Genomic DNA, 26,942 nt, shown 5'->3' on the forward strand with positions numbered 1-26,942 from the left:
AACGTCCTTACATAACAATAAGAGAATAAGAAAAATCTTTACAATAGTAACATATCTGGACACGTCACATAAAGCAGTTATTAATACAAATAAAACAAAAATCTTTAATATAGTAACATATTTGGGCACATCACATAAAGCAGTTATTCATAGACATAAAACAAACACGTATTACAGGTCATTGAAAATCTTTCAAAAATAAAAATGAATGAAACACTTATGGCACAGAAAATAGCCTTTCATTAAGTTACGTAACGGAACATAACTCTAGGAATAATTTTAGTACGCTGATACATGCTGCGCACTAACGTAGGCCAATACATGAGAATACATTGGCTTTTATGGAGCTTTGAAATAGTTATGTGTATTTCATTGAAATTTAGAAGGAACCTTCACGCTTCTTCATTCTGAATAGTTAAGAAATGACTAGCCATATTTTGAAGATGATCCATTTGAAGGATATCCACAATACTCCGACCACAGACTTATTCGAAGAATTAATCATGAAAAAATGTTGTGCAACTTGCACACCGTATTTAGTGTTGGACGCTGATCACTTGTCAACCACATTACCTACAGTCCTCAATGGATTTGTTGCTCAGATGACTAGTCCGCGCTGGAGTTACTAAACTCTCCTGTGGTCAATTTCGCGTTACATAGCGGTGGATATTTTTGATCAGATAGTGTATATGACAGCGGCATCGCCGGCATAAATTCTGGCACTGGAACCTGTTCTCTATAGCGAGTCATTCACGTGTCAGATAAATACTAATCGTGCTATCACTCGCTGCTGGCTCGCACTAAATATCACTTCCGCGTCTTCCGATGACCGTATATAGAATAGTGTGCTGCGTTCTGCCTGCTAAGGAATTTTCAGTTAAACCGAAAGCCTGGTTGGATATCCCACTCAGACTATTTCCTATTGTAGGCATCAGTGTTGTGTTCAATAGAAATCGTTGTGGAAGCTCAACGAGCATTGATTGTGAAAAGGGCAATTTGAGATTGACGTGATAGTTACCTTCGGAAACTATTCGGGTCTTTGCGTGGAGAAAATTAATTTGTTTCAGGTAAGCAGCTGTGGATGAACAAATAATCTTCTTCTCAGTAACCCAAATTGTCAAACTTAAAACCTCTTACGAACAAGATAGTGCAATGTCATGTTAAAAACATGAATTCAACGTCGTGAATTGAGTTCCGCCTGATTCTTATGCGACCCTCATAACGTAATTGTCTTGTCTTGTAGAGACCCTAAACTCTGTTCGGTACAGTCGTTTGACTATACAAAATGGTTACTACAAGAGACCATTAGATAACTTTTCCCTGTATAACAATCAGTGCAGATGAAAAGTTATGCAAATGTCTGCCAGACACTCTGTTAATGTGTTCTCATTTACTTTCCAACACGTCCGCGTACGTGTCAAAGTGATATGACAACCTTTCTGCGTAAACGATTCTTAGGTGACAAAAAACTGAAGATGACTCCGAACACAGGGCCAGTTAAAGAAACAGTGCCTTGCACTTATCAAGTATACTTACGCAGATCAGTCGTAAGGATTCAATTATATAAATAATTTGCGCTACGATTAGCAAGCCAGCATAATTTCCTATACCGATATAGCTCTTCTTTGCTAGAGAGCCGTTGCGTCTCGGTTCCTACTAGCAACCCAGGTAGTTCTCGAGTCTTGAACCTTGAGCCCTTCTGGGAGAGACATCAGTGTTTCGCTAGTACAGTCTAGCGGTGCACACCTAAACATAAGCATCTGCAACTCGTGGTCTAGTGGCTAACCTTGCTGCCCCTAGAACTTGGGGTCCCGGTTTCAATTCCCGGCCTGGTTGGGGATTTTCTCTGCACGGGGACTCGGTGTTTGTGTTGTCATCATCATTCGTGGCAGTGACTAGATTGGACTGCGTACAAAATCGGAGTGTGAGGAAATTGGGACTTTATGTACGGGCGCTGATGACCGCGCAGTTGAGCGCCCCACAAACCAAACATGATCATCATCATCATAACCACAAGCGTTTATGCTGAATAAATTTCAAACAGTAAGTTCGACGTCTATAACTGAAAACCGTATACCTGTCTTCCTGTCTTCACCGCCCACCCCCCTTTCTTCCCATCAACTCGTCGTCATCTCGACTATGTGTATGATGTGTTCTGAGTCGCACTTTCAGTGATGTCTCACTATCTAAGAAGGCCTAAAACATGAGAGTGCAATGAAAAACGTAGGCCTTCGTCTGTTCAGTACCAGTTATAAAGGTTGAATAACTTGCAGTGAAAAACATAACTAATAACTGACAGCATCTCCGAAGCCCTGGTTGCAAATTCGGGGCTAAATTCAGATCAAAGACAGCCGAAATACGTTATTGCGGAATTAAGACTTAAAGTTCGTTCCGATGGCTCAAGCACGCATTGCATTTGGTCTGCAAGGTTGTGTGTTTCTACTAATCGTTTTTGTCCTGTTGCAGGATGCACTCACCAGTCTGAGGAAGAATCTGCAAAACAAGTGGGACTTCATAACGATGCAAGCTGAAGAACAGGTAAATGAATCGCTTGTCGCTTAGGCAATAGTGATGTAGATTTTTTAAAAAATACATTTTCCCATAAATTTCAGAGTTTCAGAAATACTAGAAAAAGCGGTTGAATAAAGAATTACTTACTACAATTTCATTATGATAGAGGAACGATGTCAGCAGAAAATACTGACTACCGTTTCACGATTTGAGCTTTTTACTAAACAATTCTTGCATAAAATGATCACTTCACAGAAACATAACGGCTGTCGCAAAACAAATGATGTTTCTGGATATGGGGATAGCAAATTCCTTACGCGTGGCTCCGCCTGTCGGAGGTTCGAGTCCTCCCTCGGACATGGTTGTGTGTGTCGTCCTTAGCGTAATTTACGTTAAGTTAGATTAATTAGTGTGTAAGCCCAGGGAAAGTTAACGTTAAGTTAGATTGTGTGTAAGCCTAGGGCCCGATGACCTTAGCAGTGTGGTCCCATAGTCCTTACCACAAATTTCTAAAATTTTAAAATCCCGTAACTGTGCTATGGACTTAGTTGCGTGAATCGTGTGCCGAAGCAACGGGTGTTGTACCTGCGAGTAACACGGTTCAATCCTTGTCCGTAGCTGCGTCAACACTCGACATAGGTGACTACCATCAGAACCCAAAGCGCGTTCGGTATCGAAGTCTCAAGTATAACAGGCTGTAAGCATGGCAACAACGCCAAATCAGGTAAACAGCCAATCGTAGCACAGACTAGCTGACGTCGTCACATGTCACCGTCCTGTGACAGACGCAAGAGTTTAATTCATGCTGCATTAGTCGTATAATAGGTTCTTAATATGCTCACTGTGTTGGTTTGTTCATCTCGCAAGAATGTGAGTGGCCTGAGTACCGAAACTTAAATCGTCTATCGAAATTTAAAACGGTGCAGAAACGATATACTTCAAAAAATGTCTTCAAAGTATCAACTTTCAACTTAATCAAGACCTCAAGCTACGCTACAGACCAGTATGTCACCATCAAACTTCATTCCGCAAACCAATAAAAACAATGATATTTTAAATAAACGTTCACAATTTTCTAGTGCGGCGTCTGAAAAATGCTCGTCGTGTGACTACCCGTCGGGTAGACCGTTCGCCGGGTGCCAATGTTACGATTTGACGCCGCTTCGGCAACTTGCGCGTCGAAAAATGCTCGTGTGATGTCACATCTCCAGTGCCTTGCTTGGGTAATAGATGCAAACCTAGCTAGCGCCATGTTGAAGTAGGTATTTGTGGAACGCAAGTGGTGGTATTCGTATTTAAACTTGGATTCTCCGAAAGCATGCTGCTTCGTTGCAGCGGCACATTAAAGAACTCTAAAAGAATGTCGTTATGTTGCGCAAAAGTGTCGAGAAATGTGACGTCCATCGTAACATACCGATGATCAATGAAATGATAAATGTATAGGCTTAACCGTATTCAGACCTATTCGTTAACATTTTTATTTATTTATTTGTTTGTTTATTCTAGTCTAATTTCTCGATAGCAATATTGGACAGTTACAGTTCTAATAAATATTATATGTAAATCATCATGTCAGTCTTACCGATCGATGTGTTTGTTTTTTTCCTGCACTGTATATAAATGTAAGATTATAATTTTATTGTATTACTTTTTTATATCTGTTTTTTGCTATCATTGTGCCTCGCAACACTACAATGGTTACCAAAACGGTACTCTCCATACAGTTTTATTATGGTATTTTTTATTGGATTTCGTTCCAGCTGACGTAACTAATTTTAACTGTATCTTTGTCACCTTCTATCATAAGTTCTATTACAAAGACTATGGCTACATTTACTTATTTTGCTACTAGTACTACAACTTATAATACTTTTACTACAACAAAAATAATAGTAGGACCTACAACTGCAGCAGTCACCTTTATTATGCTTCATCAACAACCATTACTAAAACTTGTGCTGCTGATAATAATACTACGCTCTTGCTATCGTTTCTGTTGGTTGTGTTTTGGTCACTCACAGTCAGAAAAATTAAGTAAGTTATTGCCTTGTTATTTAGCTACACTTGAGTCCAAAATTGAAGCAACAAACCGCTGTTTCTCCGTACTACGTCTAATTCACGATGTAATATAACTAACTGTCAACTGATGTTGTACATGAAAGGTGGCATTTCGATCAACGGAAAACCACGCCAACGATGACGTGAGGGCACCTATCAAACGGAGTAGTATGCATCTTCATATTTTCGCAGCGCAAAAACTGATCCATAAAATTTCGGGCGTGCAGCCGCATAAATTTTGCTTCTTCTAATATTTCGGCTGAACACCGTCCAACAATCTTCAGAGTGAGCCGAGGTGACTGACACTCCAGCACTTGCTCTGTCCTTTTAAAGCCGTGACCGCACCACTGCGCATGCGGCCACAGATACACAAGGCGGCAGAGACGTTAATCGGCGGCAAAGACGTATGGCATATGCATGGAAATAGATCTATGGCTGCGCAGTCGATCCACACGGTGATATCGATGTATCACTGCGAGCTGCACCGTCGCGACGTCTTTGTGATTTTATTACAGAAATTGGCGGCTTCCAAGATTTGTCCAAGCTGAAGCCGCTACTTCTGTTAATTAAATTCGTCTCCAAACGGATTTTAATTGCTTCCTTCACTACTAAGTCCCAGAAAGATGAAGTAGAGGTTAAAATTTGGACGTTATCGTACACCATAGAGTGCCCAGTGTCAATACAGTGCTCGGCCACCGTAGATTTATTAGGTTGTAAGAGCCTGGTGTACCTGCGGTGCTCTGTGCATCTCTCCTGGATAGTATGTGTCGTCTGCCCGATGTATGAACGGCCGCACTCACAGGGGATCTTCTAAACCCCAGGCTTCCGAAGGACCAAGGAGTGCTACTGTCTTTGGTGGAGGGTAAAAAATCACTTTCACTTCATGCTTACTGATGACATTAGGTAACTTCATAGTGTTCGCTTGGCTTACCCTAGTTATTGCGTCCGGATTATCAAACTACAGTAAGAAGCAATTTTATGCTAACAATGCGAGAGCAGAAGCGGCTGAAGGCTGCCGCGCCGCGATTACAGGTCGAACGGCGGCTGACATCAAGGCGCCCAGTAGTTTGTGGCAGGTGGACGCTGTAGGGCGAGACTCTCGTGCATAAACTGTAAGGATCTTGCCACAGCCACGAGTTGTTTCACGAAGGGTTTTGCTTTGTTACTGGATTATAAAACGGTGCATATACTCTTTGAGCTGCCAACAGAATGAAACCTTTGGCGGACAGTCGAAATGCGGTTGAATAGGTTACAGGAAGGAATGTTCAGAAAACTGTGGTTTAGTGTCTATGTTGCATGAAGTTAAGCACGAGTCCACTAACAGACACAGCACTGTAGTATATGGAGCGGGCAACAACACTTCCGCGTTCTACAGCGTTGGCAGATCCTGCAGATGGCCAGACTTAAGAATTCTGATGGGTGGCCAGTTTTATTGGCGCCGTAAGTGAATGACTCCCTGCGGCGGCTGGCCGGCGTCCAGCTCTTATGTCTAAGAGTTTATGTCGGTGCGTTAGAGACCGGGATTTTTCCACAAGTGTCAGAAATACCGAAGTACGTTTCACGTGTCAGAGTCATTTCTAGACGTATCAGGGGCCCCACATCACTCCAGCTGCACACACTCGACACAATTACAGAGCCCCGTCCAGCTTGTACAGTCCCCTGCTTACCTGCAGGGTCCATTGATTTAAGAGGCTGTGTCCATCCCGCACACATCCATCCGATCGATACAATTAGAAGCGAGACTCGTCTGACCAGGAAACATGTTTCCAGTCATCAACAGTCCAATGTCGATGTTGACGAGCCCAGGTGAGGTGTAGAGCTTTGTGTGGTGCAGTCGTCGAGGGTATACGAGTGGTCCTTCGGCTCCGAAAGCCCGTATCTATGATGTTTCGTTGAATGGGTCGTACGCTGACACTTGTTGATGATCCAGCACTGAAATCTGCAACAATTTGCGGAAGGGCTGCATTTCTGTCACGTTGAACGATTCATTTCAGTCGTCGTTGGTCCCATTCTTGCAGGATCTTTTCCCGGCCGCAGCGTTGTCGGAGATTTGATGTTTTACCGGATTCCTGATATTCACGGTACACTCGTGAAATGCTCTTATGGAAGAATCCCGTCAGAGATGCCGTGTCCATTTCTCGTGCGCCGACTATAACACGAGGTTCAAACTCACTTAAATCTTAATAACTTGGCTCTGTAGCAGCAGTAACCGATCTGACAACTGTTTGTTGTCCTACACTCCTGGGAATGGAAAAAAGAACACATTGACACCGGTGTGTCAGACCCACCATACTTGCTCCGGACACTGCGAGACGGCTGTACAAGCAATGATCACACGCACGGCACAGCGGACACACCAGGAACCGCGGTGTTGGCCGTCGAATGGCGCTACCTGCGCAGCATTTGTGCACCGCCGCCGTCAGTGTCAGCCAGTTTGCCGTGGCATACGGACCTCCATCGCAGTCTTTAACACTGGTAGCATGCCGCGACAGCGTGGACGTGAACCGTATGTGCAGTTGACGGACTTTGAGCGAAGGCGTATAGTGGGCATGCGGGAGGCCGGGTGGATGCACCGCCGAATTGCTCAACACGTGGGGCGTGAGGTCTCCACAGTACATGGATGTTGTCGCCAGTGGTCGGCGGAAGGTGCACGTGCCCGTCGACCTGGGACCGGACCGCAGCGACGCACGGATGCACGCCAAGACCGTAGCATCCTACGCAGTGCCGTAGGGGATCGCACCGCCACTTCCCAGCAAATTAGGGACACTGTTGCTCCTGGGGTATCGGCGAGGACCATTCGCAACCGTCTCCATGAAGCTGGGCTACGGTCCCGCACACCGTTAGGCCGTCTTCCGCTCACGCCCCAACATCGTGCAGCCCGCCTCCAGTGGTGTCGTGACAGGCGTGAATGGAGGGACGAATAGAGACGTGTCGTCTTCAGCGATGAGAGTCGCTTCTGCCTTGGTGCCAATGATGGTCGTATGCGTGTTTGGCGCCGTGCAGGTGAGCGCCACAATCAGGACTGCATACGACCGAGGCACACAGGGCCAACACCCGGCATCATGGTGTGGGGAGCGATCTCCTACACTGGCCGTACACCTCTGGTGATCGTCGAGGGGACACTGAATAGTGCACGGTACATCCAAACCGTCATCGAACCCATCGTTCTACCATTCCTAGACCGGCAAGGGAACTTGCTGTTCCAACAGGACAATGCACGTCCGCATGTATCCCGTGCCACCCAACGTGCTCTAGAAGGTGTACGTCAACTACCCTGGCCAGCAAGATCTCCGGATCTGTCCCCCATTGAGCATGTTTGGGACTGGATGAAGCGTCGCCTCACGCGGTCTGCACGTCCAGCACGAACGCTGGTCCAACTGAGGCGCCAGGTGGAAATGGCATGGCAAGCCGTTCCACCGGACTACATCCAGCATCTCTACGATCGTCTCCATGGGAGAATAGCAGCCTGCATTGCTGCGAAAGGTGGATATACACTGTACTAGTGCCGACATTGTGCATGCTCTGTTGCCTGTATCTATGTGCCTATGGTTCTGTCAGTGTGATCATATGATGTATCTGACCCCAGGAATGTGTCAATAAAGTTTCCCCTTCCTGGGACAATGAATTCACGGTGTTCTTATTTCAATTTCCAGGAGTGTATATAAGCGTTGCCTACCGCAGTGCCGTATTCTGCCTGTTGCGTATCTCTGTATTTGAATACGCATGTCTATACCAGTTTCTTTGCCGTTTCAGTGTGTAATCATAGGCACTTGACAATGATGATAAATACCGAAATAGTCTGTCTGAATAAAGATTAGTTAGTTTCACGCACCTATTTGGTGATTGAGGCTATTTTGTCTAAAAATGTCATGGTGAGACCGTTGCTGTGTACAATTAATGCAGGTTAATTCTTAAAAAGAAGAAAACAAAAACCAGCCATTATTAATACTGCTATTTACTTAGGTAAATAGCGCCGTTACCGGTTTCTAACAGGCAAGTTCATCGTTAGACGGCTGTTCACATGATTTTCAATTTACACTTTACATTATCGTCCGTTTTCGATTTTTATTGTTGCACTGTGGTGAAGTATTTGTGTGTGTGTGTGTGTGTGTGTGTGTGTGTGTGTGTGTGTGTGTGTGTGTGATGCTTTGCACAAGATGGCGATGTGCAAATTATATAAGTGCTGGAATATTCGAAAAATACAATCCTGTAACTTGGCAACAAAATCGCGCGGAATTTTCGACGGCAACAACACACCAAAAATACTTCGCCACACTGGAATAATAAAAATCGAAAACGGACGATAATGTAAAGTGTATCATGAAATCATGTGAACAGCCGTCTGATGATGAACTTGCCTGTTAGAAACAGGTAACGGCGCTATTTACCTAAGTAAATAGCACTATTAATAATGGCTGGTTGCTGTTTTCTTCTTTGTAAGAATTAACCTACATTATTTGGTGCATCTATACCATTGTCAGTGTTGAAACATTTTGTACGCTTACAGCTGTGTAAACACGTAAAGGTAGGTGAAGCCCGGAGTGCACGGAGGTGGCAGCTGGAGGCGTTTGCGGCTTTTGCAGGTGCGGCTGGCGAAGGAGCGCAAGAAGGGAGACAAGATCGTGAGCGACAGCCAGGAGCGCGCTTACTGGCGGGTGTACCGGCCGCCGCCCGGCTACACGCACCACCTGGAGCCCGCGCCCGTGCCCGCCTGGGGGCGCGCCGCAGCCGCCGCCGCGCGCGCCAAGAGGCGCTCCTCAGACGACGTCAAGCGTGAGGTGCGTGAGCGCCCGTCTCATACCTCGCATACGCATTCAGAGGTGCTCGTTGCTGGTGCGGCACTAGAGGCAAACCATTCGTGCAGCACTCTCTTTTGCGCGCACCAATATTTAATCAGGCTTCCTTCCAAAATACGTACATCAAAGAAGTATTGCATCATCCCGATCCCCAGAGCTCCAGAAGACAGACATTGAGTGTGGATATTGTATCACAGACACAGTCCCTTTGAAAGTTCAGAGATGTCACCAAACCCTTCCAAAGATGTAAACAACCATGCATGAGCAGCACCTATTAGACGGAGGGGGTCCGACAGCCGATCAGTTCCAGTCATTCCACCAGGAAGGAAGTGTACGGCTCATGTTGTCTGTAGCTCAGCCATGCCTTAACGGTCAGTACCACGGTTCGATCGCCTCCGCATTGTTACTTTGTGCCAGGAAGGGCTCTCAACAAAGGAAGTGTCCAGGCGTCTCGGAGTGAACGAAAGCGATGTTGTTCGGACTTGGAGGAGATACAGGGAGACAGGAACTGTCGATGACATGCCTCGCTCAGGCCGCCCAAGGGCTACTACTGCAGTGGATGACTGCTACCTACGGATTATGGCTCGGAAGAACACTGACAGTAACGCAACCATGTTGAATAACGCTTTTCGTGCAGCCACAGGACGTCGTGTTACGACTCAAACTGCGCACAGTAGGCAGCATGATACGCAACTTCACTCTCGACGTCCATGGCGAGGTCCATCTTTGCAACCACGATATCATGAAGCGCAGTACAGATGGGCCCAACAACATGCCGAACGGGCCGCACAGGATTGGTATCACGTTCTCTTCACCGACGAGTGTCGCATATGTCTTCAACCAGACAATCGTCGGCGACATGTTTGGAGGCAACCCGGCCAGGCTGAATCTCTTAGACACACTGTGCCCTGTTTCCTGGTGTTTCCTGGAAGACGCCATAACGGGTGTACGATACGTAAATACGTAAATGCTATCCTCCCACCGATAGTGAAACTATACGGCAGCATATTGGCGAGACATTCGTCTTCATGGACTACAGTTCACGCCCCCATCGTGCACATCTTGTGAATGGCTTCCTTCAGAATAACGACATAGCTCGATTAGAGTGTCCAGGATGTTCTCCATACATCACCCTTATCGAACATGCCTAGGATAGATTGAAAAGGGCTGTTTATGGACGACATCACCCACCAACCACCCTGAGGGATGTACGCCGAATTGCCGTTGAGGACTGGGACAATCTGGACCAACAGTGGCGTGATGCGCTTGTGGATAGTATGCCACGACGAAACAGAGGCATGCATCAGTGGAAGACGACGTGTTACTGGGCATTACAGGTACCGGTGTGTACAGCAGTCTGGACCAACACCTCCGAAGTTCTCACTGTATGATGGTACAACAAGCAATATGTCGTTTTCATGAACAATAAAAAGGGTGGAAATGATGTTTATGTTGATCTATATTCCAGTGTTCTGTACAGGTTCCGCAACTCTCGGAACCTAGATGATGCAAAATTGTTTTTGATGTATGTATGTAACACAAGTTTCTTGCAGCACGCCGACGCTTGGGAAAATTCAGACTCGCATAGCGCGTGTTGATCGGCACAGGGCAGCGAGCATTTTTGTAACTTATCGGGTCAATGTGGAACGCAATGGTGAGGCGACTCGCGCCTGCGCCAGCTCGGGTGGCGTTGTGGTTGTGGCACAGTTTCCCACACCGCGCTAACAGTGTGGCACTGCGGGAGAGGTGAGTCAGGGAGACAGAGAACAGTCCTCCCTTCGACACCCCGCACATGGCTAGACGTCCTGTTGGACGTCCAAAAAATATTGCTTTTCTTCTAGAATAGTAAGACTAGGTAGTTTTCCTAGTAGCTTTGGTCAGTTAAGGTCATACCCATACTGCTTGTACGGTAGGAGTATTGCATACCTACCGGGTGTTACCTCATAGCGATCACTTTCCTTATGTATACAATCAGTATCTGGCTACAATCCCCTAGAATAGTTCAGAAACTGTGGGAAGATATTTGAAGTTGCGCCTAACCTATGTAACATTTTTGTTGTACGTAGTTATCCTCCTGTCTGTTAAGTAAAAACAAACTGCATTTATAGCAAAATTCAAATTGTCAATGTTTTATTCATGCCAAAGCAATTGGTTTGTAACGTTCTACATCTACATCTACATCTACATGACTACTCTGCAATTCACATTTAAGTGCTTGGCAGAGGGTTCATCGAACCACAATCATACTATCTCTCTACTATTCCACTCCCGAACAGCGAGCGGGAAAAACGAACACCTAAACCTTTCTGTTCGAGCTCTGATTTCTCTTATTTTATTTTCATGATCATTCCTACCTATGTAGGTTGGGCTCAACAAAATATTTTCGCATTCGGAAGAGAAAGTTGGTGACTGAAATTTCGTAAAAAGGTCTCGCCGCGACGAAAAACGTCTATGCTGTAATGACTTCCATCCCAACTCGTGTATCATATCTGCCACACTCTCTCCCCTATAACGCGATAATACAAAACGAGCTGCCCTTCTTTGCACCCTCTCGATGTCCTCCGTCAATCCCACCTGGTAAGGATCCCACACCGCGCAGCAATATTCTAACAGAGGACGAACGAGTGTAGTGTAAGCTGTCTCTTTAGTGGACTTGTTGCATCTTCTAAGTGTCCTGCCAATGAAACGCAACCTTTGGCTCGCCTTCCCGACAATATTATCTATGTGGTCCTTCCAACTGAAGTTGTTCGTAATTTTAACACCCAGGTACTTAGTTGAATTGACAGCCTTGAGAATTGTACTATTTATCGAGTAATCGAATTCCAACGGATTTCTTTTGGAACTCATGTGGATCATCTCACACTTTTCGTTATTTAGCGTCAACTGCCACCTGACACACCATACAGCAATCTTTTCTAAATCGCTTTGCAGCTGATACTGGTCTTCGGATGACCTTACTAGACGGTAAATTACAGCATCATCTGCGAACAACCTAAGAGAACTGCTCAGATTGTCACCCAGGTCATTTATATAGATCAGGAACAGTAGAGGTCCCAGGACGCTTCCCTGGGGAACACCTGATATCACTTCAGTTTGACTCGATGATTTGCCGTCTATTACTACGAACTGCGACCTTCCTGACAGGAAATCACGAATCCAGTCGCACAACTGAGACGATACCCCATAGCTCCGCAGCTTGATTAGAAGTCGCTTGTGAGGAACGGTGTCAAAAGCTTTCCGGAAATCTAGAAATACGGAATCAACTTGAGATCCCCTGTCGATAGCGGCCATTACTTCGTGCGAATAAAGAGCTAGCTGCGTTGCACAAGAGCGATGTTTTCTGAAGCCATGCTGATTACGTGTCAATAGATCGTTCCCTTCGAGGTGATTCATAATGTTTGAATACAGTATATGCTCCAAAACCCTACTGCAAACCGACGTCAATGATATAGGTCTGTAGTTAAATGGATTACTCCTACTACCCTTCTTGAACACTGGTGCGACCTGCGCAATTTTCCAATCTGTAGGTACAGATCTATCGGTGAGCGAGCGGTTGTATATGAGTGCTAAGTAGGGAGCTATAGTATCAGCGTAATCTGAAAGGAACCTAATCGGTATACAATCTGGACCTGAAGACTTGCCCGTATCAAGCGATTTGAGTTGCTTCGCAACCCCTAAGGTATCTACTTCTAAGAAACTCATGCTAGCAGATGTTCGTGTTTCAAATTCTGGAATATTCCATTCGTCTTCCCTGGTGAAGGAATTTCGGAAAACTGCGTTCAATAACTCCGCTTTAGCGGCGCAGTCGTCGATAACAGTACCATCGGCACTGCGCAGCGAAGGTATTGACTGCGTCTTGCCGCTTGTGTACTTTACATACGACCAGAATTTCTTCGGATTTTCTACCAAATTTCGAGACAATGTTTCGTTGTGGAACCTATTAAAGGCATCTCGCATCGAAGTACGTGCCAAATTTCGCGCGTCTGTAAATTTTAGCCCATCTTCAGGATTTCGCGTTCTTCTGAACTTCGCATGCTTTTTCCGTTGCCTCTGCAACAGCGTTCGGACCTTTTTTGTGTACCACGGGGGATCCGTTCCATCTCTTACCAATTTATGGGGTATGAATATCTCAATTGCTGTTGCTACTATATCTTTGAATTTGAGCCACATCTCGTCTACATTCGCATAGTCAGTTCGGAAGGAATGGAAATTGTCTTTTAGGAAGGCTTCTAGTGGTACTTTATCCGCTTTTTTAAATAAAATTATTTTGCGTTTGTTTCTGATGGATTTGGAAGAAATGGTATTGAGCCTAGCTACAATGACCTTGTGATCACTAATCCCTGTATCAGTCATGATGCTCTCTATCAGCTCTGGATTGTTTGTGGCCAAGAGGTCAAGTGTGTTTTCGCAACCATTTACAATTCGCGTGGGTTCGTGGACTAACTGCTCTAAATAATTTTCGGAGAATGCATTTAGGACAATCTCGGAAGACGTTTTGTGCCTACCACCGGTTTTGAACAAGTATTTTTGCCAACATACCGAGGGTAGGTTGAAGTCCCCACCAACTATAACCGTATGAGTGGGGTATTTATTTGTTACGAGACTCAAACTTTCTCTGAACTGTTCCGCAACTGTATCATCGGAGTCTGGGGGTCGGTAGAAGGAGCCAATTATTAACTTAATTCGGCTGTTAAGTATAACCTCCACCCACACCAATTCGCACAGAGTATCTACTTCGACTTCACTACAAGATAAACCACTACTGACAGACACCAACACTCCACCACCAATTCTGCCTAATCTATCTTTCCTGAACACCGTCTGAGACTTCGTAAAAATTTCTGCAGAACTTATTTCAGGCTTTAGCCAGCTTTCTGTACCTATAACGATATCCGCTTCTGTGCTTTCTATTAGCGCTTGAAGCTCAGGGACTTTTCCAGCGCAACTACAACAGTTTACAACTATAATTCCGACTGTTCCTTGATCCAAGCACGTCCTGTAATTGCCAAGCACCCTTTGACATTGCAGCCCATCCCGCACTTTCCCGAGGCCTTCTAACCTAAAAAAAAACCGCCCAGTCCACGCTACACAGCCTCCGCTACCCGTGTAGCCGCCAGCTGAGTGTAGTGAACTCCTGACCTATTCAGCGGAACCCGAAACCCCACCACCCTATGGCGCAAGTCAAGGAATCTGCAGCCAATACGGTCGCAAAACCGTCTGAGCCTCTGATTCAGACCCTCCACCCGGCTCTGCACCAAAGGTCCGCAGTCGGTTCTGTCAACGATGCTGCAGATGGTGAGCTCTGCCTTCATCTCATAAGCAAGACCGGCAGCCTTCACCAAATCAGATAGCCGCTGGAATCCAGAGAGAATTTCCTCAGATCCAAAGCGACACACGTCATTAGTGCCGACATGTGCCACCACCTGCAGCTGGCTGCACCCTGTGCTCTTCATGGCATCCGGAAGGACCCTTTCCACATCAGGAATGACTCCTCCCGGAATGCACACGGAGTGCACACTGGATTTCTTCCCCTCCTTAGCCGCCATATCCCTAAGGGGCCCCATTACGCGCCTAACATTGGAGCTCCCAACTACCAGTAAGCCCAACCTCTGCGATTGCCCGGACCTTGAAGGCTGAGAATGATCCTCTGAAACAGGGCAGGCAGCTGCATCTGGCTCAGCCAGAGACAGTGCCTGAAACCGGTTTGTCAGACGCACCGGGGAGGCTTTCTGGTCAGCTTCCGGGGACGCCTTTCGCTGCCTGCCACGCCTTGGAACGACCTCCCAATCAACCACAGGCGAGGGCTCAGCTCCACTGCGGGCAGCAACCGGGGCAACCACAGCGGCAGACCGATCTGGGGACAGACGGGATGAGGTTGACATCCCCGTGATACCCGAGTCCGGCTCCCCACAGTGGTGCCCATTGGCAACAGCCTCAAGCTGCGCGACCGAAGTCAGCGCCGATTGCAGCTGTGAGCGAAGGGATGCCAAGTCAGCCCTCATCCGAACACAGCAATCGCAGTCCCTGTCCATTCTAATCGATGTTTAACAACAGTTACTGAAACACGAGTCGGTGCCTAGATAACGCAAGCGGAACACGCAAAGAATGTATCAACTAACCTGTACAAATGCCTAACGACTGCGCTACAATCTGCTGAATTTACGATTACAGTAACTAAAACTCGAAACTGCACCTCCTATACGAAACTCACACGCAATTTAAATAAGAATCTACGAAGTAAACACTAAAGCGCGATGCTACAACTGTCAAATACTATAATACGCCCGAAATATATGAATTAAACAATGCAAGTACCCAAAAACACGCAAAGAAATTAATTAAACTATGTAACAAATAAGTAAGCTAGGGTTATACGACTTGCTGCTGCAGCTGCTTATCCAACGGCGGCAGGGAGCACAATGACTGTGACCAACCGACACTGGCCGTTCAAAACAAAAACAGAAGACAGACGACAGACGACTACGCGAATTTGCACTATTCAGGTACTAAGGCGCGATGCTACAACCCTCAAATACTATAATACGCCCGAAATATACGAATTAAACAATGCAAGTACCCAAAAACACGCAAAGAAATTAAACTATGTAACAAATAAGAAGCTAGGGTTATACGACTTGCTGCTGCAGCTGCTTATCCAACGGCGGCAGGGAGCACACTGACTGGCCAACCGACGTTAATCACAGGGATGTCACAGTAAAAGTAAGTAAAACAATACAGTTTTATCATATAGCTCTAGAAAATGCAATATCCTAATAAAATTTAAAATAAAAAACTGCAAAACAAAAATATGTCAGACACCGCTTCAATACTACATCGAACATATATAAAATGTAATTCAGCTGACCACAACACAAACAACGTTCGTCACTAATAGAGGCAGACTCTTGTGTTTGATGATGATAGAAAACCATCTGTTGAGTGCAAAATAAGGTGCATGTGAACTGTACATCCATCAAAATTAATTGCTTTGGTTACATGAAAGTGCGCGAGTTACGCGATCAAGTAATTTTTATTACATATAAAATATGATTTATATCCTGTAAGGATTAAAATACCCAATGGACTGACACTGCATAATGTGGGTTTGTAATTGTCTGCAAAAGAAACAACCAAACAAACAAAAAAACAAAGAGCACTCGTCGACTCGCAAGTTCTCTCTTACACATGCATTTATGTTTCTTTCCCTGCCAATGCTGCCAATACTGCCAGTAGAGCTACCAATTACTACATCATTTATCTACTGTACCAAAACTACCGAACTGTAGTTTTGGTATAACGCAACTACACTTACTGCTGAACTTTGTATTCATCTAGTAATGTGCCTTTCTTGCCGTTTAACCTCTTAATGGTTTTTCATTAGTACATTATATTTTTTAGTTGTTTATATGTGTATAGTTTTCCTGTTTTGCTTCGTTATTGTTTTTCTTTTGTCAAGAACAACGCACTGGTATTATATCTGCTGCCCCAACAATTTTGTCAACCTGCTAGCCTATTGTGCTGGCGTATCAGTACGATCTGTTCAAAAGAATAGAAAAGCGGGAATTTCCACAGGTGAGAAACATCTACGAATGATTAAATTTTAATTGCGCTTAGTGGCAAGAAAAATCATTTTAATGATTGCATACACGTATCATCTTTAAAAACTAATTATACAACGGGTTACACAAATGAAGAATGTGGTCGGTATTATTCCGAAAGTACCAGTATCCTGGAAGAGAGTGACGATATGACATATTTAACTTGCTTAAATTTATTGCTGACAAAGGTAGGCCTACATTCTTAACAGTGTTTTCCGAACGACGTGAACTTTTCCACTCACAAGGCACGCCAGAGGATACACTCGTCATATGTGTCTCAATTTGCGTCTAGAACGCTCAAATTGTGCTTGCGGCCAAACACGACACTGTTTTGCAACACTTTGGTCCGTTCAGAATCGCTTTAAGATTGATAGTTCGGCAGGAGCGCATGGGGTCACGGAGCAGAGTTGCCACGTCTCACTCAGAGCACACATTTAATCGCACATTCCATTCAACTGGATCAAACAAGAAAATTACTCAATGTGCGAAGACAGAAGAGGCATAGTGTCTTCTGGAAGAGTTTGGTTGGGTTGTTTTGGAGGAAGAGACCAAACATCGAGGTTATCGGTCTCATCGGATTAGGGAAGAACGGGGAAGGAAGTCGGCCGGGCCCTTTCAAAGGAACCATCCCGGAATTTGCCTGGAGCGATTTAGGGAAATCACGGAAAAACTAAATCAGGATGGCCGGACGTGGGATTGAACCGTCGTCCTCCCGAATGCGAGTCCAGTATGCTAACCGCTGCGCCACCTCGCTCGGTCCTTAGGGAAGAGATGGACTATGTTTTCATTGCAGCTTTATTTACGATAACAAATTATTGGTGTGAGATATGAAAAGCTTATAAAAACGCAATTCCTGACGCTGCTGCCAAATTTTCGTCGTGCAGGATACTTTTGTGTTGTTTAAGCTTGTTGAAAATTTCATGCTAACGGAATCTCATTTTCATCTACGGGAACGCTGTGAGAGATCTCCAAAACGAGATCCTTTTGGTTGAATTTGATGCACAATGTCACACCTACGCATCAAGTACACTGGTGTCTAAAACTTGCTGATGAGAGTAACTTCTGCATGATGTGTCACCACCAAGTGACATGGCTCAGAAAGAACTGCTACAGTATATACAGAAGGTAAATGAAATAAATACACAATGAGCTGAGCAGAAATCACAGTTTTATTGAAAATAACCGTTACACGTGTCACCTAGATTCATAACTGTCTCCTGAACGTTACTAACAGCGGGGAATGATTTTTAATAGGGTGTGTGATCACCACGGAAAGCAGTGCATGTTTTACAACGTGCTCCCGTTCTGGCCAGAAGGTCGCTAAGGAGTCCTTAACTACAGCGTTCACTCCTCCAAACACATCATTGCAAACACCGCAAATGCGCAGGCAGACAACACTTCCATATGCAGGCGGAAATTACATTAAAATGCTACCACTGAGATTGTTTTAAATTATTAGTACTCCATGTGTATTACACACATCGAAAAAGGTTTTGCACCACGTCGGTTCCGAGAGTTCCGGAAGCTACACAGAAAGTTGGAATAGAGATAAACACAAACATCACATCCACCACTTTTATTGCTCATGTAAACCACACATTCGATGTTCCACCAGCATGCAATGAGACCTTCAGAGGTGGTGGTCCAGATCGCTGTACACACCGGTAACCAGTAGCACGACTTCTTGCATTGATTCATGCCTCTATTCATCCTGGCATACTATTCACAAGTTCATCAAAGCACTGTTGGTCGAGATTGTCCCACTCCTCAACGGCGATTCGACATAGTTCCCTGAGAGAGGTTTGTGGGTCATGTCGTCGATAAACATCCCTTTTCAATCTATCCCAGGCGTGTTCAAGCCGGCCGTGCTGACCGTGCGGTTCTAGGCGCTACTGTCTGGAACCGCGCGACCGCTACGGTCGCAGGTTCGAATCCTGCCTCGGGCATGGATGTGTGTGATGTCCTTAGATTAGTCAGGTTTAAGTAGTTCTAAGTTCTAGGGGACTGTTGACCTCAGAAGTTAAGTCCCATAGTGCTCAGAGCCATTTTGAACCAGGCGTTTTCGATAAGGTTCATGTCTGGAGAACATTCTGGCCACTCTAGTCGAGCGATGTCGTTATTCTGGAGGAAGTCATTCACAAGATGTGCACGAAGGGGGCGCGAATTGCCGTCCATGAAGACGAAAGCCTCGCCAATATGCTGCCGATATGCTTGCACTATCGGTCGGATGACGGTATTCACGTATCGTACAGCCGTTACGCCGCCTTCCATGACCACCAGCGGCGTACGTCGGCCTCGCATAATGCCACCCCGAAACATCAGAGAACCTCCACCTTGCTGCACTCGCCGGACAGTGTGTCTGAGGCGTTCAGCCACCCCGGGTTGCCTCCAAACATCCAAAGATTGTTTTCTTGAAGGTATATGCGACACTCATCAGTGAAGAGAACGTGATGCCAATCTTGAGCGGTCCATTCGGCATGTTGTTGGGCCCATCTATATCGCGCTGCATAGTGTCGTAGTTGCAAAGATGGACCTCGCCATGGACGTCGAAGTTGCGCTTCATGCAGCCTACTGCGTACAGTTTGAGTCGTAACACGACGTCCTGTAGCTGCACGAAAAGCATTATTCAATATGGTGGCGTTGCTCTCAGGGTTCCTCCAAGCCATTATCTGTAGGTAGCGGTCATCCACTGCAGTAGTAGCCCTCGGGCGGTCTGAGCGAGGCATATCATCGACAGTTCCTGTCTCTCTCTATCTCTTCCATGTCCGAACAACATCGCTTTGCTTCCTTGGCACAAGTAACAATGTGGACGCGATCGAACAGCGGTATTCACCGTCTAGGCGTGGTTGAACTACAGACAACACGAGCTGTGTTCCCCTTTCTCGGTGGAACGACTGGAACTCAACGGCTGTCGGACGCCCTCCGTCTAATACGAGCTGCTCATGGCTGTTTACAATCAAAGGAACTGTGATACAATATCCACAGTCAACGTCTATCTTCAGGAGTTCTGGGAAGCGCGGTGATGAAACATTTTTTTGTTGTGTGCAGTTGTAAAGTCGGGTCTAATATACCTTTAATACACTGGCCGACAAAAACAATGAAGCACCGAGATGACGAGGTCAGATCTCAATGTAACATCGTACACTTACACGCCGTGGAGGATTATGTAAGTTATTAGAGTTGTAGTTCTCTGTGACTTCTAGAACGGCCACCACAGTGCATTAGTGTTGTTTTGTTAAGTGTTGTTACTAGTCCCATTAGGGTACGTAAAGAGCGTGAACAGTGTTAGACGTAGAGTGATCACTGTGAAAGAAACAGGGATGCCATGTACACGAGCGAGACAGCGTTATCAGCAACTGACATAGTCAGAAATGGGCCTCGTTGTGGATATCCATAACCAGATGATCGAATCGTGCAAATATGTAGATTTGTGGGGTATTCGTATGGGACAGTGCCGCGCATATGGACTGCTTCGAACGCGAGGGCAGCCATGCTCGCCGTCAAGATTCCAGTCGATCACATCTGACCACCACGAGGGCGGGGGGGATCGGCGTATTGTCCACCTATCAAATCGTAACCCCTTCACATCTGCAACTGACATCGTAGAGCAAGTAACTCGCTCCCTGCAACATTCTGTGTCGTCGCAAACTATCGGTCGGAGGCTAACAGCAGATGCACTAGGTAATTACCGTCCCATGGGTAGGCTCCCTTAACAGCACAACACAAAAGGAGTGATGCCGTGTCGGGTAAGCATAGACTGCTGACGAATGGTTACGCCTTGTCCGGTGAACTGTGGTCCTGCGCTACACCGGATACCATCGTCGGCGAGTGTGATGGTGACCGACCTCGGGTGAGGTCCCGCTTTTTCGATGTTACGTTGAAGCACAGCCATGTGCGTCCAGGCGTCATGGTGTGAGGTGCTATCGAGTATAGCTACAGGCCACGGTTGCCAGTGACTGAGGGGATTCAAATGACGTCATGGACATCTTGAATCCTCGAGTGTTCCGTTTCATTCGACAATATCGTTGGATCGTTTTTCAACAACGTAGCGCTCTTCTACACGTGGCACGTATCTCTGTGAACTGTATGTATGATGTTGAGGTACTTCTGTGGGCAGCAAGTTCCCCAGGTCTTCCCTAAAGGAACATGTGTGAAGCCAAGTCGCACATCAACACTGTCCCAATATCAGTATTCAGGATACCAAGAACCAGCACCAACAGTTGTTGCCCAGCTTCCTTCGGGATGGGATACAACGACTTTGACACCCTTTTCAACAGAACCAGTGCATTCACCTACGTCAGAGGGGGCGCAATATCATAATGGTATGTGTGCTCATAGTGCCACGGGCTTTGTAAATTTGACTCAGTCACACACTCTGTTAACTCTTGAAGATTCATTTCGCCTTTCCCCCTCTACTGGATACTTTTTCTTAATTATTGCTGTTTTTATCTAATTCTCGCTGCGCACGCCTCGTTGCAGGTGGACTTCCTGAGGAGCTGCTTGGTGCGCACGCGCGTCAAGGTGTCGCAGGCGCTGGACAACCTGGTGCAGCACTGCACCACCTACGTAGAGTACGACCCGCTGCTGTCCGGCGTGCAGCCTTCCAACCCTTGGACCACCGATGACCCCGCTTTCTGGCTGCTCAACAGTCCCCTGTGAGTTGAAGCTCTGTGCTCTCCGCCTTAATCACACACACACACAGAGAGAGAGAGAGAGAGAGAGATGTACATACAGTGGTTCCACTTCCACGATGATAAACGTATCCAGTTAACTAACATACTGGTAGACCTAGTAACCATGCAACAACAATCCCACAACAGATTAAACTGTGAAAACTACTAACCTGCTAAAGACGTGGATCGCAAGCCTTCATCCTAACATTCCTCTCTAATCCCATTGTCAGCTAGTCTCTGTTTCTCCGAACTTTTGGCACTCCCTTCAAATCCTCAAACGTCATGCACTCTGTATCACCTTCTGTATCTGTGTACTGTCCTCCAGTAGCCTGTATGATCCCCTGCCCCCTCTTTCCTCTCGCAGATTGAAAATTTTAGGATTTTCTACACTTGCTGCGAATATGGCATCTACCGCTCTATCCCTGATTATTACCATCGTGCTCTGCGTCATTGTCACTAGCACAATCCTTGTGGGACCATTTTGTTTACATTTATACATCCTATCCCGACATATCCTATCCCAACGAAACACAACCAACCCTCTCTACCTGACAGCGGAATCCGCCTAGAGATAGGTCCATCCTTCCACTCCATGTCAGAGTTCCATTTCCCGAATTCCCCAAAAGCTTGGTACAGTGACCTCCTCCCCAACTTTTCCACCCCACATCCTTTCCATAACCCTCTCTCTCTCTAACAACTCTCGTCATGTACTACAACTCACGTAATGTAACTCGATCCAGTAAAATCAAGTGTTCCTTTTTAGGCTTACATACCTCAGTCGGTAAAAATGGAATCCTCGTGAGATCATTTTGTTTTTCATCTGTCTGTCCGAATTTTAAAAATCCTTTTTCTCAGGAGCGGCAGACATATCAAATTGAAATTTACGTTACATAATATAGTCCGCGGTCCATTGGCGATGTAACAAGCTGAAGCTTCTAAGTCAATGCAATCAAAAAATACGGGTAGTTGTCACAAATTTTGATACTTGCATAATCACTAATTAGAAATTACACGTTATTTCCCACTGACCTATAATCAAGAAATTTACCAGGAATCATGGTTTCATAATACAAGTAAAGGTGAAAATCAGAAAATGATAGTCTGCAAATACGAGGGCAATTCGGAAAGTAAGGAACGATAGGTCGCGAAATCTAAACCACAGTGAAAATCAAAACTGTTTTATTTTCAACGGTTATCTACACCTTCCAGCTACTTCTCTACACAATCACGCCCAGACTTAGACATCTGTCGTAGCGTTGTACCAACTTTTTAATTCCCACGTTATAGAAGACAGCTGCCAGTGCTTTCTAACAATTTTCTACTCTGGACTGCAGCTCGTTGGCTATGTCAAAATATTGTCTTCATATCCAGCGGTTCATTTGAGCAGAGATGAATCTCACGAGTAGCCAATTACAGGCTGTATTTAGGGTGATCAAACACTTCGCACCGAAAATGTAGCAGGAGCATCTTCACTGCTCCTGCAGAGTGCGGCCGAGAATTGTCGTGTAGAACGAACCGCATGACAGTTATGTAATGTGGATTGCATAGCTTCAGGCGAAATCGTTCGCCAGGCCCTCATACTTGGCGGGAGACGCCAATTTCTAGCCATCTTTACTTTCTCCCAGCGAGCTCAGAACTGAAAAGAGCGGCATGATGCGAACGACGGGCGTACTAGACACAGTGCCCAACGCATCTGTGCAAAGCGTCATCAGATTTTCACTGTATTTTCCATTTCGCGACCGATCGTTCCGTGCTTTCAGCATAACCACCGTTGTTGTTGTTGTGGTCTTCAGTCCTGAGACTGGTTTGATGCAGCTCTCCAATATCACACAAAAATATTTATTTTGTGATTCGTTTTCCCACTTCAAATTTACCCCTAACAGATATTGTGCTATCGATGTCGGTAACAGCCAACACTCTCGATTCCCGCGCTGGTTGAACTTTTCACACACGTAACTGAGTTTGTGCAGAACCCTCAATACGCGTGTCCTCCTCGCGCCTAGCCAGTTGTTTTATAAGTACCGTTGTCAAGTCTCTGTATTTTAAAAGACAACAAAATTATACTTAAATTTTCAATGTAGAATCGTTAGTTTTAATAATTTTAGAAGCCTATACCTATTTTACAGTTTTTAAATTTTGTAGAAACCTGTGCGTGTAAATTTTGTAAATTAACGCTGTCGACTGAAGAGCAGCAATGTACCGCAGCCAGATTCCAGTGAGGGAGTGAAATAGTGTTACCAGTGCTAGACACACGTACACAGTCACTTTAAAAGCACTAGGCGAAACTACTCCAAAATAAGCTGTGCCGTGAGGAGGGCCCTTGGCACTTTGTTATGACGTTCTGTAATGAAAATTAGAACATCGTGAAATCCATCCTCTACAGTTTCTGTAGACTTCAAAACGTAACAGAAGGAAAAATTGGAAATGTCATTTCTTTCAAATTTTTCACTTATCTCCTTTTGTCGAAACAAACTACTGTATAATCTTAACAGATGTGGAGAATATATATATATATATATATATATGTATAGTGGAAATTTTTTGTGATTCAGTGTGTCTTTGTACTTGGAATACGACCTGACATGATGAATTGGAAACGAATTAACAATTTTTATTCACAGCTAACACACGTATTATTTCTAGTCATATACCATAAACTGAACTTGATAAACGAATCTCACACACAGTAAGGGTGCGAAGGAAGGAAACCCGTACGGACAAGGCTGCTGAACTACTCTCGGGGTTTCCCAGCCAACAATGTCATACAACTTTATTCCTTTCCCTCACACGAGAATACCTCCACTGCCTGCCTCAACGGGGCGTTACTATGAGCCATCGTTTCCGTAGTTTTAAACAAGCCCATACCCCGCCACTGGAGAGTGCCAGCGTATATCGTGAGGCAGAAGCCCAGCGCCCTCTTCTCAGGCGTCGAGCATGCAGCGGTAGTGTTCTTGCACCCATTCTGATCTCTGTTCCCTCTGATTCGCTGGAAGCAGAGGTTCTTATGTTGGCCGGCGATTTCTCAATAAACCGTAATGGGAATGAGATCTACTCGCATATTGCTGTTGTTAAATCTTGAGTTGGCAGTTAACTTGCCTGCCTGTCTGCTATTACATTCTGCGATAGTCGATGACCAATCGGTGTCATCGACACGTTTTCCCCACAGCAATTGATTATCGACAAGTGATTGTCCCGTAATTGGGGTAGTCACTTACGTCAACGATACGGCGGCACGTGAAAATCCCACAACCTGAAAAACCTTTAAAATGGAGCTCGCAGTACATCATGATCCCAAGCGTTATCATCGCGTTTACACCCAGTCCCGCGATTGGCTGTCATGTCAGAGTCGAGCACAAGTGTGATAACATCTGATCCACTAGACACACGGAACCACACTATCTAATCAAAAGTATTCGGCCGCCCCTTTTGTAATGCGGAACTGACAGAACAGCAGCAGCAAAATGGGTCGGCAAGGAGGGCTCAGTGATTTTGAACGTAGACTATTCCTAAGTTGACTGTTGGTGACGACATTGTGATGTGAAAACGCAGAGGAATAACCACATCTAAACCAAGACCAGGTGGACCTCATGTACTGATGTGAAAGAACTGTCGAGCATTGCGAAGGGTGGCTGCAAAAAATAGCATGAAACGAATGATTTGCCTCCAAATCATTCGTTTCATGCTATCACACTATACCCTGCGACAATCCGATGGAAGAGCTTGGTTTTGAAGAATTCCTGGAGAGTATTACCTGTCATCATGTGCAGTGTGCCAACAGTGAAGTACGGAGAAGCTGATGTAGCGGTATGCGGTGTTTTTCATGTTTGAGGTGTGTCCTTCTAGTAGGATTAACAAATCGCTAAATATGCAAAGATACGAAAACGTTTTGCTGTACTGCGTACATGAGAGACGATAATTGTATCATCGTGATAATGCATCTATGAGGTAATGGTTTGTGGATAATTACACCCAGAAATGGACTTGCCTGCCCAGTGTTCTGACCTAGACCTAATGGAATATCTCTGGGTGTGACCTAAAACGTCGACATCCCTCTGAACCTCCTCTAGTTTCAGTTGGACTACCATTCTTCCACAGACATTCAGACATCTCATTGCAAGTGTCCCCTGCAGAGTTCAGGTTAAAGCAAAAGGTGGACACAACCCATGTTAATGCCCAGTTGTAGGTGCCAGGACACTATTAATTTCATTTGCTGTGACAACAGGAGCACTCTCTCTTAGACGCAGCAGTTGCTTGTAAGTAATACACGCCATGATAACACATTAACATAAGATTAGTGTAACACATGTCTGCCTCGATCCAACAGATATTTGAATCTCAAAAGATTTATACTTTGTGCAAATCGTAATCAAACTCTGTTTAAACTGCTGCCATAATATTGTAGTACATCATGTTATTGTGCAGCAGCCAAACAACTTTTTTTTAAATAAAATAAAACTTTTCCTGTAATCTAACTCTGTTTAAACTGCTACCATAATATTGTAGTATATCATTTTATTGTGCAGCAGCCAAACAACTTTTTTTAAAATAAAATAAAACTATCTCTGTCTTTTCAAGTGTTGGCTATCTTTGAGAGGAACAAGAAGTCATCAAATCGTTCCTTTCAAAACTTTTACGAGCCTTCGCAATAAACTATTGTGGAATCTGTTTTAAATTTGCGTTTGTTAATATTTCAATCAGGTAGTCTTGAAGGAATCCAGTTAAATATTCAATTTATGTACATCGACTAAAGCGAGTTAAGCTTGTTGTTTCGAAATAGGGCGCTAACTACTTAAAGGCTGCAACTGATGTGTCATACAACTTTCTAATCTCTTTTGTCTCATTTCTGCTGCCCAGAGTCGAAGTTCCAACAGAGAAGAGAGTGAAGCGCTGGGCGTTATCCATGGAAGAACTCGTCTCCGACCCAACAGGTGAGTATTCACTCACTCACTCACCCATTATGTGAGACAGCTCAGTGTTTCAATATCCTTATCACTTGTAGACTGTGCTGTACGCAATTTAGATGAATCTTACCAGTAAAATCCCATCTTCTGTATTCTTTGATTATGATAAAACATGAAATTATTTTACCTGGTTCTTTAATCTTGGTTCACTTTTATCTCAAGGTGCCTACACTGTGCTTCATGCGCAAGTTTCAAAATCACCTAGGACCCTTTTTACCCTACTGAAACATAGGTACTCGCCAATTTGAAGAAAGCCCCCTAAGCTTAGCTCGTACATTTGTAGCTCTTCAGTTAGTAACTGTAAGAGTTCGTAGGCAATGCATTGCTTACTTTATTGTTTGATGT

General features: G+C 45.1%; 1 protein-coding gene across 1 annotated transcript in view; it reads left to right on the forward strand.

Moving 5' to 3' along the window:
* Positions 1-26,942, forward strand: part of LOC126341885 (regulator of G-protein signaling 11) — a 1,532,239-nt gene that overhangs the window by 1,370,966 nt on the left and 134,331 nt on the right. Inside the window, exons 8-11 of the mRNA XM_050001809.1 lie at positions 2,467-2,538; positions 9,153-9,347; positions 21,443-21,618; positions 26,491-26,564. Of these exons, the coding sequence (XP_049857766.1) occupies positions 2,467-2,538; positions 9,153-9,347; positions 21,443-21,618; positions 26,491-26,564 (517 nt within the window). The remainder of the gene's footprint in view (positions 1-2,466; positions 2,539-9,152; positions 9,348-21,442; positions 21,619-26,490; positions 26,565-26,942) is intronic.

This window comes from Schistocerca gregaria, chromosome 1 (genome assembly GCF_023897955.1).
Source record: "Schistocerca gregaria isolate iqSchGreg1 chromosome 1, iqSchGreg1.2, whole genome shotgun sequence".
Taxonomy (NCBI): Eukaryota; Metazoa; Arthropoda; class Insecta; order Orthoptera; family Acrididae; genus Schistocerca; species Schistocerca gregaria.